Genomic DNA, 20934 nt, shown 5'->3' with positions numbered 1-20934 from the left:
GTTCAGTATAGGTGAGTGTTCACCTGGTCTAGTGGTATAACTGGTTCAGTATAGGTGAGTGTTGTCTAGTGGTATAACTGGTTCAGTATAGGTGAGTGTTGTCTAGTGGTATAACTGGTTCAGTATAGGTGAGTGTTGTCTAGTGGTATAACTGGTTCAGTATAGGTGAGTGTTGTCTAGTGGTATAACTGGTTCAGTATAGGTGAGTGTTGTCTAGTGGTATAACTGGTTCAGTATAGGTGAGTGTTGTCTAGTGGTATAACTGGTTCAGTATAGGTGAGTGTTGTCTAGTGGTATAACTGGTTCAGTATAGGTGAGTGTTCACCTGGTCTAGTGGTATAACTGGTTCTATACAGGTGAGTGTTGTCTAGTGGTATAACTGGTTCAGTAGAGGTGAGTGTTGTCTAGTGGTATAACTGGTTCTAGTACAGGTGAGTGTTCACCTGGTCTAGTGGTATAACTGGTTCTATAGAGGTGAGTGTTGTCTAGTGGTATAACTGGTTCAGTATAGGTGAGTGTTGTCTAGTGGTATAACTGGTTCAGTATAGGTGAGTGTTCACCTGGTCTAGTAGTATAACTGGTTCAGTATAGGTGAGTGTTGTCTAGTGGTATAACTGGTTCAGTATAGGTGAGTGTTGTCTAGTGGTATTACTGGTTCAACTGAGTTAGCGGGAGCAGACATACATGAAAATGTAAAACACTCAACTTTACAATTTAATCAAGAAATCAAAGCATATACAATTGATGGTGCATTCACAGTTCACCAAATAGATGTGCAACTATTTTACTTTCCACATGACAATTTGTATTGCACTTGCAGGTTTGTTAATAAATGAATGACTGAGGAAACAGAATATAGAGCCTAGTAAAATCCCTTCATAGTATTTATATGATCTCAACCTCTTGGTATTCAAATCTGTAGTGTTCTTCAGATTCCCTTTCCTGACAACTGATGTGGTATTATTCTACTGTACATTGTTCTGCCCACCAGGTAACTGGTTGAACATGTTTCCTGGTCCCAGAGCATCCCTCTGTTTGCTGGCATATCAAATCTCTGTCCCAAATGACCCATAGGGCTTTGGTCAAAAGTAGGGCACTATATAGGGAATGGGGTCCCATTTGGGACACGGCCTCTGGTCAAAAGTAGTGCACTATATAGGGAATGGGGGTCCCATTTGGGACAAGACCTCTGGTCAAAAGTAGTGCACTATATAGGGAATAGGTTGCTATGTGATACATTTTCTCAGGTGTCCTGGTTAAGTCAATAGTGGAGAATAGTGTATTTTATAAAACTTTACTGTGACTACTATTCAAGTCTTTCTAGAATGATCAGATCTCTACATTCAGTGGCCAGTTTATAAGGTACACCACCCCCGTTCACGAAAATGGTTCGTTCCTACAGTCAGTGAGTCACGTGGCCTTGGGCTTGTTATATAAAGCAGGCAGACAGGCATCAAGGCATTCAGTTACTGTTTGATTAAACGTTAGAATGGGCAAAACCAGTGACCTAAGTGAATTTGAGCGTGGTATGATCATCGTTGCCAGGCGAGCCGGTTCCAGTACCTCAGAAACAGCCGGCCACCCTGGCCTTTTCACGCACGACATTGCCTAGGGTTTACAGAGAATGGTGCGACAAACAAAAAACATCCAGTCAGCGGCAGTGCTGTGGATGAAAACAGCTCGTTGATGAGAGATGTCCAAGGAGGATGGCAAGAAATGTGCAAGCTAACAGGTGGAACACAAACAGGAAAATAACGGCGCAGAACAACGGCGTCTCGAAACCCACAACTCGTCGGTCCTTGTCACGGATTGGCTATTGCAGCAGACAACCACCCTGGGTTCCTATCAGCTAAAAACAAGAAGAAGATGCTCCAGTGGGCAGGCCATCACCAACACTGGGTTCCTATCAGCTAAAAACAAGAAGAAGATGCTCCAGTGGGCAGGCCATCACCAACACTGGGTTCCTATCAGCTAAAAACAAGAAGAAGTGGCTCCAGTGGGCAGGCCATCACCAACACTGGGTTCCTATCAGCTAAAAACAAGAAGAAGTGGCTCCAGTGGGCAGGCCATCACCAACACTGGGTTCCTATCAGCTAAAAACAAGAAGAAGTGGCTCCAGTGGGCAGGCCATCACCAACACTGGGTTCCTATCAGCTAAAAACAAGAAGAAGATGCTCCAGTGGGCAGGCCATCACCAACACTGGGTTCCTATCAGCTAAAAACAAGAAGAAGATGCTCCAGTGGGCAGGCCATCACCAACACTGGGTTCCTATCAGCTAAAAACAAGAAGAAGAGGCTCCAGTGGGCAGGCCATCACCAACACTGGGTTCCTATCAGCTAAAAACAAGAAGAAGATGCTCCAGTGGGCAGGCCATCACCAACACTGGGTTCCTACCAGCTAAAAACAAGAAGAAGATGCTCCAGTGGGCAGGCCATCACCAACACTGGGTTCCTATCAGCTAAAAACAAGGAGAAGATGCTCCAGTGGGCAGGCCATCACCAACACTGGACAATTGAGGAGTGGAAAAACATTGCCTGGTCCGACGAATCCCGATTCCTGTTGCGTCGCGTTGATGCCAGAGTCAGGATTTGGCGTAAGCAGCATGAGTCCATGGTCCCATCCTGCCTGGCGTCAACGGTACAGGCTGATGGTAGAGTCAGGATTTGGTGTAAGCAGCATGAGTCCATGGTCCCATCCTGCCTGGCGTCAACGGTACAGGCTGATGGTAGAGTCAGGATTTGGTGTAAGCAGCATGAGTCCATGGTCCCATCCTGCCTGGCGTCAACGGTACAGGCTGGGGGCGTTAGGTCCCTTGACATCAATTGTTTCCTTGCCTTAAAGAACTCAGACTGTTCTGGAGGCAAAGGGTGTCCGACCCGGTACCAGATGGACCTAATACACTGGCCACTGAGTTGATTTTTCTATTCCTATGGACAGTAACTAAGGGATGTTTTCATGCGTTGAAATTCAGAATACCAGCAAGCTAGGGGATGGAAGTTAGGAAAGTAGTTAATTCTACTTTAGTCTAAAAAATGTGTTATGCTATTTTACACCATCACCCAAAAACAACCTTACATAATCCGTATGCTTCAATATTCAGAAAGGATTCATTCATTGAGCGAGCAACCCAAAATTAAATATATATATTTTTTGTTTACATTAAGAATAATAAACAGTATAGAACAAAACAGCATAAGTCCAAAACACAACCAGTTCCAATGGCACAGGTTATAATATAATATTATCTCCGGGGTTAAACTTAGACGATGAGTTAACGTTTCACAATCACTGGTAGGATCTACAGCAGGGTTGTCTATCAGAGACTGGGGGCAAATCAGTTTTCAATTCAGGAGGTGAATCGATAAATGCCCATTTTTCTTTTCTATGAGGATTTTCTAAATAATTCCAAGAAAATGTTACTGAATTTAGAACTGAATCGATCCCAAGTCACCCTGTGAGCTAAGCAGCAGATCACTAATCGCCTGAGTCCCAAACCACACACTGTTCCCTTCACGGTGCACTACGTTCATACAGAGCCCTATGGGCCCTGGTCAAAACGTAGTGCACTAAATAGGGAATAGTGTGTAGTGCACTAAATAGGGAATAGAAGCTCAGTTTTTCTTCATGGAGTCCAGCATGCGGAGGATGTGCAGGAAGAGGTTAACGATGTCCAGGTACAGGTTAATGGAGGCCAGGACGTGTTCCTCAGGGGACAGCTGGTGCATCAGGAGGTGGGTGTCATAGATGATGAAGCCACAGAACAACAGAGCTCCTGCACCAGCAAATACCAGCTCCACTGTGTCGTTCTGGAAGAAGAGCTGGGAGGGGGAGAAGAGGAGGATGGGGAGAGGAGACTCAGATTAAACGCTGGATAGATGGATTGACTGACGGATAGATTAAGGATGTCTGAATGGACGGATGATAGATGGATGACTGACTGACAAGGCATTAATGAGGAATGACTACTTAGAAGAAGAAAAAATTGATAATGAAGGGATAATGGATGTTGAAAAGAGTGGTAATGACCTACCTCTACTGTAGTAACCACTACCTGAAGGAAACCACCTCTACTGTAGTAACCACTACCTGAAACCACCTCTACTGTAGTAACCACTACCTGAAACCACCTCTACTGTAGTAACCACTACCTGAAGGAAACCACCTCTACTGTAGTAACCACTACCTGAAGGAAACCACCTCTACTGTAGTAACCACTACCTGAAACCACCTCTACTGTAGTAACCACTACCTGAAACCACCTCTACTGTAGTAACCACTACCTGAAACCACCTCTACTGTAGTAACCACTACCTGAAACCACCTCTACTGTAGTAACCACTACCTGAAGGAAACCACCTCTACTGTAGTAACCACTACCTGAAGGAAACCACCTCTACTGTAGTAACCACTACCTGAAGGAAACCACCTCTACTGTAGTAACCACTACCTGAAACCACCTCTACTGTAGTAACCACTACCTGAAACCACCTCTACTGTAGTAACCACTACCTGAAACCACCTCTACTGTAGTAACCACTACCTGAAACCACCTCTACTGTAGTAACCACTACCTGAAACCACCTCTACTGTAGTAACCACTACCTGAAACCACCTCTACTGTAGTAACCACTACCTGAAGGAAACCACCTCTACTGTAGTAACCACTACCTGAAGGAAACCACCTCTACTGTAGTAACCACTACCTGAAACCGCCTCTACTGGAGTAACCACTACCTGAAACCACCTCTACTGTAGTAACCACTACCTGAAACCACCTCTACTGTAGTAACCACTACCTGAAACCACCTCTACTGTAGTAACCACTACCTGAAGGAAACCACCTCTACTGTAGTAACCACTACCTGAAGGAAACCACCTCTACTGTAGTAACCACTACCTGAAGGGAACCACCTCTACTGTAGTAACCACTACCTGAAGGAAACCACCTCTACTGTAGTAACCACTACCTGAAGGAAACCACCTCTACTGTAGTAACCACTACCTGAAACCGCCTCTACTGTAGTAACCACTACCTGAAACCACCTCTACTGTAGTAACCACTACCTGAAACCACCTCTACTGTAGTAACCACTACCTGAAACCACCTCTACTGTAGTAACCACTACCTGAAACCACCTCTACTGTAGTAACCACTACCTGAAACCGCCTCTACTGTAGTAACCACTACCTGAAACCACCTCTACTGTAGTAACCACTACCTGAAACCACCTCTACTGTAGTAACCACTACCTGAAACCACCTCTACTGTAGTAACCACTACCTGAAGGAAACCACCTCTACTGTAGTAACCACTACCTGAAGGAAACCACCTCTACTGTAGTAACCACTACCTGAAACCACCTCTACTGTAGTAACCACTACCTGAAGGAAACCACATCTACTGTAGTAACCACTACCTGAAGGAAACCACCTCTACTGTAGTAACCACTACCTGAAACCACCTCTACTGTAGTAACCACTACCTGAAACCACCTCTACTGTAGTAACCACTACCTGAAGGAAACCACCTCTACTGTAGTAACCACTACCTGAAACCACCTCTACTGTAGTAACCACTACCTGAAACCACCTCTACTGTAGTAACCACTACCTGAAACCGCCTCTACTGTAGTAACCACTACCTGAAGGAAACCACCTCTACTGTAGTAACCACTACCTGAAGGAAACCACCTCTACTGTAGTAACCACTACCTGAAGGAAACCACCTCTACTGTAGTAACCACTACCTGAAGGAAACCACCTCTACTGTAGTAACCACTACCTGAAACCACCTCTACTGTAGTAACCACTACCTGAAACCACCTCTACTGTAGTAACCACTACCTGAAACCACCTCTACTGTAGTAACCACTACCTGAAACCACCTCTACTGTAGTAACCACTACCTGAAACCACCTCTACTGTAGTAACCACTACCTGAAACCACCTCTACTGTAGTAACCACTACCTGAAACCACCTCTACTGTAGTAACCACTACCTGAAACCACCTCTACTGTAGTAACCACTACCTGAAGGAAACCACCTCTACTGTAGTAACCACTACCTGAAGGAAACCACCTCTACTGTAGTAACCACTACCTGAAACCACCTCTACTGTAGTAACCACTACCTGAAGGAAACCACCTCTACTGTAGTAACCACTACCTGAAACCACCTCTACTGTAGTAACCACTACCTGAAACCGCCTCTACTGTAGTAACCACTACCTGAAACCACCTCTACTGTAGTAACCACTACCTGAAACCACCTCTACTGTAGTAACCACTACCTGAAACCGCCTCTACTGTAGTAACCACTACCTGAAACCACCTCTACTGTAGTAACCACTACCTGAAACCACCTCTACTGTAGTAACCACTACCTGAAACCGCCTCTACTGCAGTAACCACTACCTGAAACCACCTCTACTGTAGTAACCAATACCTGAAGGAAACCACCTCTACTGTAGTAACCACTACCTGAAGGAAACCACCTCTACTGTAGTAACCACTACCTGAAACCGCCTCTACTGTAGTAACCACTACCTGAAACCGCCTCTACTGTAGTAACCACTACCTGAAACCGCCTCTACTGTAGTAACCACTACCTGAAACCACCTCTACTGTAGTAACCACTACCTGAAACCACCTCTACTGTAGTAACCACTACCTGAAACCACCTCTACTGTAGTAACCACTACCTGAAACCGCCTCTACTGCAGTAACCACTACCTGAAACCGCCTCTACTGCAGTAACCACTACCTGAAGGAAACCACCTCTACTGTAGTAACCACTACCTGAAACCACCTCTACTGTAGTAACCACTACCTGAAACCACCTCTACTGTAGTAACCACTACCTGAAGGAAACCACCTCTACTGTAGTAACCACTACCTGAAACCACCTCTACTGTAGTAACCACTACCTGAAACCGCCTCTACTGTAGTAACCACTACCTGAAACCGCCTCTACTGTAGTAACCACTACCTGAAACCGCCTCTACTGTAGTAACCACTACCTGAAACCGCCTCTACTGTAGTAACCACTACCTGAAACCGCCTCTACTGTAGTAACCACTACCTGAAACCGCCTCTACTGTAGTAACCACTACCTGAAACCGCCTCTACTGTAGTAACCACTACCTGAAACCGCCTCTACTGTAGTAACCACTACCTGAAACCGCCTCTACTGTAGTAACCACTACCTGAAACCGCCTCTACTGTAGTAACCACTACCTGAAACCGCCTCTACTGTAGTAACCACTACCTGAAACCGCCTCTACTGTAGTAACCACTACCTGAAACCGCCTCTACTGTAGTAACCACTACCTGAAACCGCCTCTACTGTAGTAACCACTACCTGAAACCGCCTCTACTGTAGTAACCACTACCTGAAACCGCCTCTACTGTAGTAACCACTACCTGAAACCGCCTCTACTGTAGTAACAACTACCTGAAACCGCCTCTACTGTAGTAACCACTACCTGAAACCGCCTCTACTGTAGTAACCACTACCTGAAACCGCCTCTACTGTAGTAACCACTACCTGAAACCGCCTCTACTGTAGTAACCACTACCTGAAACCGCCTCTACTGGAGTAACCACTACCTGAAACCACCTCTACTGTAGTAACCACTACCTGAAACCACCTCTACTGTAGTAACCACTACCTGAAACCACCTCTACTGTAGTAACCACTACCTGAAGGAAACCACTTCTACTGCAGTAACCACTACCTGAAACCACCTCTACTGTAGTAACCACTACCTGAAACCACCTCTACTGTAGTAACCACTACCTGAAACCACCTCTACTGTAGTAACCACTACCTGAAACCACCTCTACTGTAGTAACCACTACCTGAAACCACCTCTACTGTAGTAACCACTACCTGAAACCACGTCTACTGTAGTAACCACTACCTGAAACCACATCTACTGTAGTAACCACTACCTGAAGGAAACCACTTCTACTGCAGTAACCACTACCTGAAACCACCTCTACTGTAGTAACCACTACCTGAAACCACCTCTACTGTAGTAACCACTACCTGAAACCACCTCTACTGTAGTAACCACTACCTGAAACCACCTCTACTGTAGTAACCACTACCTGAAGGAAACCACCTCTACTGTAGTAACCACTACCTGAAGGAAACCACCTCTACTGTAGTAACCACTACCTGAAGGAAACCACCTCTACTGTAGTAACCACTACCTGAAGGAAACCACCTCTACTGTAGTAACCACTACCTGAAGGAAACCACATCTACTGTAGTAACCACTACCTGAAGGAAACCACCTCTACTGTAGTAACCACTACCTGAAGGAAACCACCTCTACTGTAGTAACCACTACCTGAAACCACCTCTACTGTAGTAACCACTACCTGAAACCACCTCTACTGTAGTAACCACTACCTGAAACCACCTCTACTGTAGTAACCACTACCTGAAACCACCTCTACTGTAGTAACCACTACCTGAAACCACCTCTACTGTAGTAACCACTACCTGAAACCACCTCTACTGTAGTAACCACTACCTGAAACCACCTCTACTGTAGTAACCACTACCTGAAACGACCTCTACTGTAGTAACCACTACCTGAAACGACCTCTACTGTAGTAACCACTACCTGAAACCGCCTCTACTGTAGTAACCACTACCTGAAACCACCTCTACTGTAGTAACCACTACCTGAAGGAAACCACCTCTACTGTAGTAACCACTACCTGAAACCACCTCTACTGTAGTAACCACTACCTGAAGGAAACCACCTCTACTGTAGTAACCACTACCTGAAGGAAACCACCTCTACTGTAGTAACCACTACCTGAAGGAAACCACCTCTACTGTAGTAACCACTACCTGAAACCACCTCTACTGCAGTAACCACTACCTGAAACCACCTCTACTGTAGTAACCACTACCTGAAACCACCTCTACTGTAGTAACCACTACCTGAAACCACCTCTACTGTAGTAACCACTACCTGAAGGAAACCACCTCTACTGTAGTAACCACTACCTGAAACCACCTCTACTGTAGTAACCACTACCTGAAGGAAACCACCTCTACTGTAGTAACCACTACCTGAAACCACCTCTACTGTAGTAACCACTACCTGAAACCACCTCTACTGTAGTAACCACTACCTGAAGGAAACCACCTCTACTGTAGTAACCACTACCTGAAACCACCTCTACTGTAGTAACCACTACCTGAAACCACCTCTACTGTAGTAACCACTACCTGAAACCGCCTCTACTGTAGTAACCACTACCTGAAGGAAACCACCTCTACTGTAGTAACCACTACCTGAAGGAAACCACCTCTACTGTAGTAACCACTACCTGAAGGAAACCACCTCTACTGTAGTAACCACTACCTGAAGGAAACCACCTCTACTGTAGTAACCACTACCTGAAACCACCTCTACTGTAGTAACCACTACCTGAAACCACCTCTACTGTAGTAACCACTACCTGAAACCACCTCTACTGTAGTAACCACTACCTGAAACCACCTCTACTGTAGTAACCACTACCTGAAACCACCTCTACTGTAGTAACCACTACCTGAAACCACCTCTACTGTAGTAACCACTACCTGAAACCACCTCTACTGTAGTAACCACTACCTGAAGGAAACCACCTCTACTGTAGTAACCACTACCTGAAGGAAACCACCTCTACTGTAGTAACCACTACCTGAAACCACCTCTACTGTAGTAACCACTACCTGAAGGAAACCACCTCTACTGTAGTAACCACTACCTGAAACCACCTCTACTGTAGTAACCACTACCTGAAACCGCCTCTACTGTAGTAACCACTACCTGAAACCACCTCTACTGTAGTAACCACTACCTGAAACCACCTCTACTGTAGTAACCACTACCTGAAACCGCCTCTACTGTAGTAACCACTACCTGAAACCACCTCTACTGTAGTAACCACTACCTGAAACCACCTCTACTGTAGTAACCACTACCTGAAACCGCCTCTACTGCAGTAACCACTACCTGAAACCACCTCTACTGTAGTAACCAATACCTGAAGGAAACCACCTCTACTGTAGTAACCACTACCTGAAGGAAACCACCTCTACTGTAGTAACCACTACCTGAAACCGCCTCTACTGTAGTAACCACTACCTGAAACCGCCTCTACTGTAGTAACCACTACCTGAAACCGCCTCTACTGTAGTAACCACTACCTGAAACCACCTCTACTGTAGTAACCACTACCTGAAACCACCTCTACTGTAGTAACCACTACCTGAAACCACCTCTACTGTAGTAACCACTACCTGAAACCGCCTCTACTGCAGTAACCACTACCTGAAACCGCCTCTACTGCAGTAACCACTACCTGAAGGAAACCACCTCTACTGTAGTAACCACTACCTGAAACCACCTCTACTGTAGTAACCACTACCTGAAACCACCTCTACTGTAGTAACCACTACCTGAAGGAAACCACCTCTACTGTAGTAACCACTACCTGAAACCACCTCTACTGTAGTAACCACTACCTGAAACCGCCTCTACTGTAGTAACCACTACCTGAAACCGCCTCTACTGTAGTAACCACTACCTGAAACCGCCTCTACTGTAGTAACCACTACCTGAAACCGCCTCTACTGTAGTAACCACTACCTGAAACCGCCTCTACTGTAGTAACCACTACCTGAAACCGCCTCTACTGTAGTAACCACTACCTGAAACCGCCTCTACTGTAGTAACCACTACCTGAAACCGCCTCTACTGTAGTAACCACTACCTGAAACCGCCTCTACTGTAGTAACCACTACCTGAAACCGCCTCTACTGTAGTAACCACTACCTGAAACCGCCTCTACTGTAGTAACCACTACCTGAAACCGCCTCTACTGTAGTAACCACTACCTGAAACCGCCTCTACTGTAGTAACCACTACCTGAAACCGCCTCTACTGTAGTAACCACTACCTGAAACCGCCTCTACTGTAGTAACCACTACCTGAAACCGCCTCTACTGTAGTAACCACTACCTGAAACCGCCTCTACTGTAGTAACAACTACCTGAAACCGCCTCTACTGTAGTAACCACTACCTGAAACCGCCTCTACTGTAGTAACCACTACCTGAAACCGCCTCTACTGTAGTAACCACTACCTGAAACCGCCTCTACTGTAGTAACCACTACCTGAAACCGCCTCTACTGGAGTAACCACTACCTGAAACCACCTCTACTGTAGTAACCACTACCTGAAACCACCTCTACTGTAGTAACCACTACCTGAAACCACCTCTACTGTAGTAACCACTACCTGAAGGAAACCACTTCTACTGCAGTAACCACTACCTGAAACCACCTCTACTGTAGTAACCACTACCTGAAACCACCTCTACTGTAGTAACCACTACCTGAAACCACCTCTACTGTAGTAACCACTACCTGAAACCACCTCTACTGTAGTAACCACTACCTGAAACCACCTCTACTGTAGTAACCACTACCTGAAACCACGTCTACTGTAGTAACCACTACCTGAAACCACATCTACTGTAGTAACCACTACCTGAAGGAAACCACTTCTACTGCAGTAACCACTACCTGAAACCACCTCTACTGTAGTAACCACTACCTGAAACCACCTCTACTGTAGTAACCACTACCTGAAACCACCTCTACTGTAGTAACCACTACCTGAAACCACCTCTACTGTAGTAACCACTACCTGAAGGAAACCACCTCTACTGTAGTAACCACTACCTGAAGGAAACCACCTCTACTGTAGTAACCACTACCTGAAGGAAACCACCTCTACTGTAGTAACCACTACCTGAAGGAAACCACCTCTACTGTAGTAACCACTACCTGAAGGAAACCACATCTACTGTAGTAACCACTACCTGAAGGAAACCACCTCTACTGTAGTAACCACTACCTGAAGGAAACCACCTCTACTGTAGTAACCACTACCTGAAACCACCTCTACTGTAGTAACCACTACCTGAAACCACCTCTACTGTAGTAACCACTACCTGAAACCACCTCTACTGTAGTAACCACTACCTGAAACCACCTCTACTGTAGTAACCACTACCTGAAACCACCTCTACTGTAGTAACCACTACCTGAAACCACCTCTACTGTAGTAACCACTACCTGAAACCACCTCTACTGTAGTAACCACTACCTGAAACGACCTCTACTGTAGTAACCACTACCTGAAACGACCTCTACTGTAGTAACCACTACCTGAAACCGCCTCTACTGTAGTAACCACTACCTGAAACCACCTCTACTGTAGTAACCACTACCTGAAGGAAACCACCTCTACTGTAGTAACCACTACCTGAAACCACCTCTACTGTAGTAACCACTACCTGAAGGAAACCACCTCTACTGTAGTAACCACTACCTGAAGGAAACCACCTCTACTGTAGTAACCACTACCTGAAGGAAACCACCTCTACTGTAGTAACCACTACCTGAAACCACCTCTACTGCAGTAACCACTACCTGAAACCACCTCTACTGTAGTAACCACTACCTGAAACCACCTCTACTGTAGTAACCACTACCTGAAACCACCTCTACTGTAGTAACCACTACCTGAAGGAAACCACCTCTACTGTAGTAACCACTACCTGAAACCACCTCTACTGTAGTAACCACTACCTGAAGGAAACCACCTCTACTGTAGTAACCACTACCTGAAACCACCTCTACTGTAGTAACCACTACCTGAAACCACCTCTACTGTAGTAACCACTACCTGAAACCACCTCTACTGTAGTAACCACTACCTGAAGGAAACCGCCTCTACTGTAGTAACCACTACCTGAAGGAAACCACCTCTACTGTAGTAACCACTACCTGAAGGAAACCACCTCTACTGTAGTAACCACTACCTGAAACCGCCTCTACTGTAGTAACCACTACCTGAAGGAAACCACCTCTACTGTAGTAACCACTACCTGAAGGAAACCACCTCTACTGTAGTAACCACTACCTGAAACCGCCTCTACTGTAGTAACCACTACCTGAAGGAAACCACCTCTACTGTAGTAACCACTACCTGAAGGAAACCACCTCTACTGTAGTAACCACTACCTGAAGGAAACCACCTCTACTGTAGTAACCACTACCTGAAACCGCCTCTACTGTAGTAACCACTACCTGAAACCGCCTCTACTGTAGTAACCACTACCTGAAACCACCTCTACTGTAGTAACCACTACCTGAAACCACCTCTACTGTAGTAACCACTACCTGAAACCACCTCTACTGTAGTAACCACTACCTGAAACCACCTCTACTGTAGTAACCACTACCTGAAACCGCCTCTACTGCAGTAACCACTACCTGAAACCGCCTCTACTGCAGTAACCACTACCTGAAGGAAACCGCCTCTACTGTAGTAACCACTACCTGAAACCACCTCTACTGTAGTAACCACTACCTGAAACCACCTCTACTGTAGTAACCACTACCTGAAGGAAACCACCTCTACTGTAGTAACCACTACCTGAAGGAAACCACCTCTACTGTAGTAACCACTACCCGAAGGAAACCGCCTCTACTGTAGTAACCACTACCTGAAACCACCTCTACTGTAGTAACCACTACCTGAAACCACCTCTACTGTAGTAACCACTACCTGAAACCACCTCTACTGTAGTAACCACTACCTGAAACCGCCTCTACTGTAGTAACCACTACCTGAAACCGCCTCTACTGTAGTAACCACTACCTGAAACCGCCTCTACTGTAGTAACCACTACCTGAAACCGCCTCTACTGTAGTAACCACTACCTGAAACCGCCTCTACTGTAGTAACCACTACCTGAAACCGCCTCTACTGTAGTAACCACTACCTGAAACCGCCTCTACTGTAGTAACCACTACCTGAAACCGCCTCTACTGTAGTAACCACTACCTGAAACCGCCTCTACTGTAGTAACCACTACCTGAAACCGCCTCTACTGTAGTAACCACTACCTGAAACCGCCTCTACTGTAGTAACCACTACCTGAAACCGCCTCTACTGGAGTAACCACTACCTGAAACCGCCTCTACTGTAGTAACCACTACCTGAAACCGCCTCTACTGTAGTAACCACTACCTGAAACCACCTCTACTGTAGTAACCACTACCTGAAGGAAACCACTTCTACTGCAGTAACCACTACCTGAAACCACCTCTACTGTAGTAACCACTACCTGAAACCACCTCTACTGTAGTAACCACTACCTGAAACCACCTCTACTGTAGTAACCACTACCTGAAACCACCTCTACTGTAGTAACCACTACCTGAAACCACGTCTACTGTAGTAACCACTACCTGAAACCACCTCTACTGTAGTAACCACTACCTGAAGGAAACCACTTCTACTGCAGTAACCACTACCTGAAACCACCTCTACTGTAGTAACCACTACCTGAAACCACCTCTACTGTAGTAACCACTACCTGAAACCACCTCTACTGTAGTAACCACTACCTGAAACCACCTCTACTGTAGTAACCACTACCTGAAACCACCTCTACTGTAGTAACCACTACCTGAAACCACCTCTACTGTAGTAACCACTACCTGAAACCACCTCTACTGTAGTAACCACTACCTGAAACCACCTCTACTGTAGTAACCACTACCTGAAACCACCTCTACTGTAGTAACCACTACCTGAAACCACCTCTACTGTAGTAACCACTACCTGAAACCACCTCTACTGTAGTAACCACTACCTGAAACGACCTCTACTGTAGTAACCACTACCTGAAACCACCTCTACTGTAGTAACCACTACCTGAAACCACCTCTACTGTAGTAACCACTACCTGAAACCACCTCTACTGTAGTAACCACTACCTGAAACCACCTCTACTGTAGTAACCACTACCTGAAACCGCCTCTACTGTAGTAACCACTACCTGAAACCGCCTCTACTGTAGTAACCACTACCTGAAACCGCCTCTACTGTAGTAACCACTACCTGAAACCGCCTCTACTGTAGTAACCACTACCTGAAACCGCCTCTACTGTAGTAACCACTACCTGAAACCGCCTCTACTGTAGTAACCACTACCTGAAACCGCCTCTACTGTAGTAACCACTACCTGAAACCGCCTCTACTGTAGTAACCACTACCTGAAACCGCCTCTACTGTAGTAACCACTACCTGAAACCACCTCTACTGTAGTAACCACTACCTGAAACCACCTCTACTGTAGTAACCACTACCTGAAACCACCTCTACTGTAGTAACCACTACCTGAAACCGCCTCTACTGTAGTAACCACTACCTGAAGGAAACCACCTCTACTGTAGTAACCACTACCTGAAGGAAACCACCTCTACTGTAGTAACCACTACCTGAAACCACCTCTACTGTAGTAACCACTACCTGAAACCACCTCTACTGTAGTAACCACTACCTGAAACCACCTCTACTGTAGTAACCACTACCTGAAACCGCCTCTACTGTAGTAACCACTACCTGAAACCGCCTCTACTGTAGTAACCACTACCTGAAACCGCCTCTACTGTAGTAACCACTACCTGAAACCGCCTCTACTGTAGTAACCACTACCTGAAGGAAACCGCCTCTACTGTAGTAACCACTACCTGAAACCACCTCTACTGTAGTAACCACTACCTGAAACCACCTCTACTGTAGTAACCACTACCTGAAACCACCTCTACTGTAGTAACCACTACCTGAAACCACCTCTACTGTAGTAACCACTACCTGAAACCACCTCTACTGTAGTAACCACTACCTGAAACCACCTCTACTGTAGTAACCACTACCTGAAACCACCTCTACTGTAGTAACCACTACCTGAAACCACCTCTACTGTAGTAACCACTACCTGAAACGACCTCTACTGTAGTAACCACTACCTGAAACCACCTCTACTGTAGTAACCACTACCTGAAACCACCTCTACTGTAGTAACCACTACCTGAAACCACCTCTACTGTAGTAACCACTACCTGAAACCACCTCTACTGTAGTAACCACTACCTGAAACCACCTCTACTGTAGTAACCACTACCTGAAACCACCTCTACTGTAGTAACCACTACCTGAAACCACCTCTACTGTAGTAACCACTACCTGAAACGACCTCTACTGTAGTAACCACTACCTGAAACGACCTCTACTGTAGTAACCACTACCTGAAACGACCTCTACTGTAGTAACCACTACCTGAAACCACCTCTACTGTAGTAACCACTACCTGAAACCACCTCTACTGTAGTAACCACTACCTGAAACCACCTCTACTGTAGTAACCACTACCTGAAACCACCTCTACTGTAGTAACCACTACCTGAAACCGCCTCTACTGTAGTAACCACTACCTGAAACCACCTCTACTGTAGTAACCACTACCTGAAACCACCTCTACTGTAGTAACCACTACCTGAAACCACCTCTACTGTAGTAACCACTACCTGAAACCACCTCTACTGTAGTAACCACTACCTGAAACCACCTCTACTGTAGTAACCACTACCTGAAACCACCTCTACTGTAGTAACCACTACCTGAAGGAAACCACTTCTACTGCAGTAACCACTACCTGAAACCACCTCTACTGTAGTAACCACTACCTGAAACCACCTCTACTGTAGTAACCACTACCTGAAACCACCTCTACTGTAGTAACCACTACCTGAAACCACCTCTACTGTAGTAACCACTACCTGAAACCACCTCTACTGTAGTAACCACTACCTGAAACCACCTCTACTGTAGTAACCACTACCTGAAACCACCTCTACTGTAGTAACCACTACCTGAAACCACCTCTACTGTAGTAACCACTACCTGAAACCACCTCTACTGTAGTAACCACTACCTGAAACCACCTCTACTGTAGTAACCACTACCTGAAACCACCTCTACTGTAGTAACCACTACCTGAAACCACCTCTACTGTAGTAACCACTACCTGAAACCACCTCTACTGTAGTAACCACTACCTGAAACCACCTCTACTGTAGTAACCACTACCTGAAACCACCTCTACTGTAGTAACCACTACCTGAAACCGCCTCTACTGTAGTAACCACTACCTGAAACCGCCTCTACTGTAGTAACCACTACCTGAAACCGCCTCTACTGTAGTAACCACTACCTGAAACCGCCTCTACTGTAGTAACCACTACCTGAAACCGCCTCTACTGTAGTAACCACTACCTGAAACCGCCTCTACTGTAGTAACCACTACCTGAAACCGCCTCTACTGTAGTAACCACTACCTGAAACCGCCTCTACTGTAGTAACCACTACCTGAAACCGCCTCTACTGTAGTAACCACTACCTGAAACCACCTCTACTGTAGTAACCACTACCTGAAACCACCTCTACTGTAGTAACCACTACCTGAAACCACCTCTACTGTAGTAACCACTACCTGAAACCGCCTCTACTGTAGTAACCACTACCTGAAACCGCCTCTACTGTAGTAACCACTACCTGAAGGAAACCACCTCTACTGTAGTAACCACTACCTGAAGGAAACCACCTCTACTGTAGTAACCACTACCTGAAGGAAACCACCTCTACTGTAGTAACCACTACCTGAAGGAAACCACCTCTACTGTAGTAACCACTACCTGAAACCGCCTCTACTGTAGTAACCACTACCTGAAACCGCCTCTACTGTAGTAACCACTACCTGAAACCGCCTCTACTGTAGTAACCACTACCTGAAACCGCCTCTACTGTAGTAACCACTACCTGAAACCGCCTCTACTGTAGTAACCACTACCTGAAACCGCCTCTACTGTAGTAACCACTACCTGAAACCGCCTCTACTGTAGTAACCACTACCTGAAACCACCTCTACTGTAGTAACCACTACCTGAAACCACCTCTACTGTAGTAACCACTACCTGAAACCACCTCTACTGTAGTAACCACTACCTGAAACCGCCTCTACTGTAGTAACCACTACCTGAAGGAAACCACCTCTACTGTAGTAACCACTACCTGAAGGAAACCACCTCTACTGTAGTAACCACTACCTGAAACCACCTCTACTGTAGTAACCACTACCTGAAACCGCCTCTACTGTAGTAACCACTACCTGAAACCGCCTCTACTGTAGTAACCACTACCTGAAACCGCCTCTACTGTAGTAACCACTACCTGAAACCGCCTCTACTGTAGTAACCACTACCTGAAACCGCCTCTACTGTAGTAACCACTACCTGAAGGAAACCGCCTCTACTGTAGTAACCACTACCTGAAACCACCTCTACTGTAGTAACCACTACCTGAAACCACCTCTACTGTAGTAACCACTACCTGAAACCACCTCTACTGTAGTAACCACTACCTGAAACCACCTCTACTGTAGTAACCACTACCTGAAACCACCTCTACTGTAGTAACCACTACCTGAAACCACCTCTACTGTAGTAACCACTACCTGAAACCACGTCTACTGTAGTAACCACTACCCGAAACCACCTCTACTGTAGTAACCACTACCTGAAGGAAACCACTTCTACTGCAGTAACCACTACCTGAAACCGCCTCTACTGTAGTAACCACTACCTGAAACCGCCTCTACTGTAGTAACCACTACCTGAAACCGCCTCTACTGTAGTAACCACTACCTGAAACCGCCTCTACTGTAGTAACCACTACCTGAAACCGCCTCTACTGTAGTAACCACTACCTGAAACCGCCTCTACTGTAGTAACCACTACCTGAAACCGCCTCTACTGTAGTAACCACTACCTGAAACCGCCTCTACTGTAGTAACCACTACCTGAAACCGCCTCTACTGTAGTAACCACTACCTGAAACCGCCTCTACTGTAGTAACCACTACCTGAAACCGCCTCTACTGTAGTAACCACTACCTGAAACCGCCTCTACTGTAGTAACCACTACCTGAAACCGCCTCTACTGTAGTAACAACTACCTGAAACCGCCTCTACTGTAGTAACCACTACCTGAAACCGCCTCTACTGTAGTAACCACTACCTGAAACCGCCTCTACTGTAGTAACCACTACCTGAAACCGCCTCTACTGTAGTAACCACTACCTGAAACCGCCTCTACTGGAGTAACCACTACCTGAAACCGCCTCTACTGTAGTAACCACTACCTGAAACCACCTCTACTGTAGTAACCACTACCTGAAACCACCTCTACTGTAGTAACCACTACCTGAAGGAAACCACTTCTACTGCAGTAACCACTACCTGAAACCACCTCTACTGTAGTAACCACTACCTGAAACCACCTCTACTGTAGTAACCACTACCTGAAACCACCTCTACTGTAGTAACCACTACCTGAAACCACCTCTACTGTAGTAACCACTACCTGAAACCACGTCTACTGTAGTAACCACTACCTGAAACCACCTCTACTGTAGTAACCACTACCTGAAGGAAACCACTTCTACTGCAGTAACCACTACCTGAAACCACCTCTACTGTAGTAACCACTACCTGAAACCACCTCTACTGTAGTAACCACTACCTGAAACCACCTCTACTGTAGTAACCACTACCTGAAACCACCTCTACTGTAGTAACCACTACCTGAAACCACCTCTACTGTAGTAACCACTACCTGAAACCACCTCTACTGTAGTAACCACTACCTGAAACCACCTCTACTGTAGTAACCACTACCTGAAACCACCTCTACTGTAGTAACCACTACCTGAAACCACCTCTACTGTAGTAACCACTACCTGAAACCACCTCTACTGTAGTAACCACTACCTGAAACCACCTCTACTGTAGTAACCACTACCTGAAACGACCTCTACTGTAGTAACCACTACCTGAAACCACCTCTACTGTAGTAACCACTACCTGAAACCACCTCTACTGTAGTAACCACTACCTGAAACCACCTCTACTGTAGTAACCACTACCTGAAACCACCTCTACTGTAGTAACCACTACCTGAAACCGCCTCTACTGTAGTAACCACTACCTGAAACCGCCTCTACTGTAGTAACCACTACCTGAAACCGCCTCTACTGTAGTAACCACTACCTGAAACCGCCTCTACTGTAGTAACCACTACCTGAAACCGCCTCTACTGTAGTAACCACTACCTGAAACCGCCTCTACTGTAGTAACCACTACCTGAAACCGCCTCTACTGTAGTAACCACTACCTGAAACCGCCTCTACTGTAGTAACCACTACCTGAAACCACCTCTACTGTAGTAACCACTACCTGAAACCACCTCTACTGTAGTAACCACTACCTGAAACCACCTCTACTGTAGTAACCACTACCTGAAACCGCCTCTACTGTAGTAACCACTACCTGAAGGAAACCACCTCTACTGTAGTAACCACTACCTGAAGGAAACCACCTCTACTGTAGTAACCACTACCTGAAACCACCTCTACTGTAGTAACCACTACCTGAAACCACCTCTACTGTAGTAACCACTACCTGAAACCACCTCTACTGTAGTAACCACTACCTGAAACCGCCTCTACTGTAGTAACCACTACCTGAAACCGCCTCTACTGTAGTAACCACTACCTGAAACCGCCTCTACTGTAGTAACCACTACCTGAAGGAAACCGCCTCTACTGTAGTAACCACTACCTGAAACCACCTCTACTGTAGTAACCACTACCTGAAACCACCTCTACTGTAGTAACCACTACCTGAAACCACCTCTACTGTAGTAACCACTACCTGAAACCACCTCTACTGTAGTAACCACTACCTGAAACCACCTCTACTGTAGTAACCACTACCTGAAACCACCTCTACTGTAGTAACCACTACCTGAAACCACCTCTACTGTAGTAACCACTACCTGAAACCACCTCTACTGTAGTAACCACTACCTGAAACGACCTCTACTGTAGTAACCACTACCTGAAACCACCTCTACTGTAGTAACCACTACCTGAAACCACCTC

At 46.0% G+C, this 20934-nt stretch overlaps 1 protein-coding gene across 1 annotated transcript in view; it reads right to left on the bottom strand.

The window, feature by feature from the left end:
- Positions 1–701: 701 nt before the first annotated feature.
- Positions 702–20934, bottom strand: part of LOC145861440 (protein lifeguard 4) — a 44760-nt gene continuing 24527 nt past the window's right edge. Inside the window, exon 7 of the mRNA XM_082964284.1 lies at positions 702–3819. Coding sequence (XP_082820410.1) covers positions 3613–3819 — 207 coding nt within the window. The 3' untranslated portion in view covers positions 702–3612. The remainder of the gene's footprint in view (positions 3820–20934) is intronic.

Source organism: Salmo salar, chromosome 17, assembly GCF_965601325.2.
Source record: "Salmo salar chromosome 17, fSalSal1, whole genome shotgun sequence".
In the NCBI taxonomy this organism is placed as follows: domain Eukaryota; kingdom Metazoa; phylum Chordata; class Actinopteri; order Salmoniformes; family Salmonidae; genus Salmo; species Salmo salar.
This window is presented reverse-complemented; position numbering and strand designations above follow the sequence as displayed.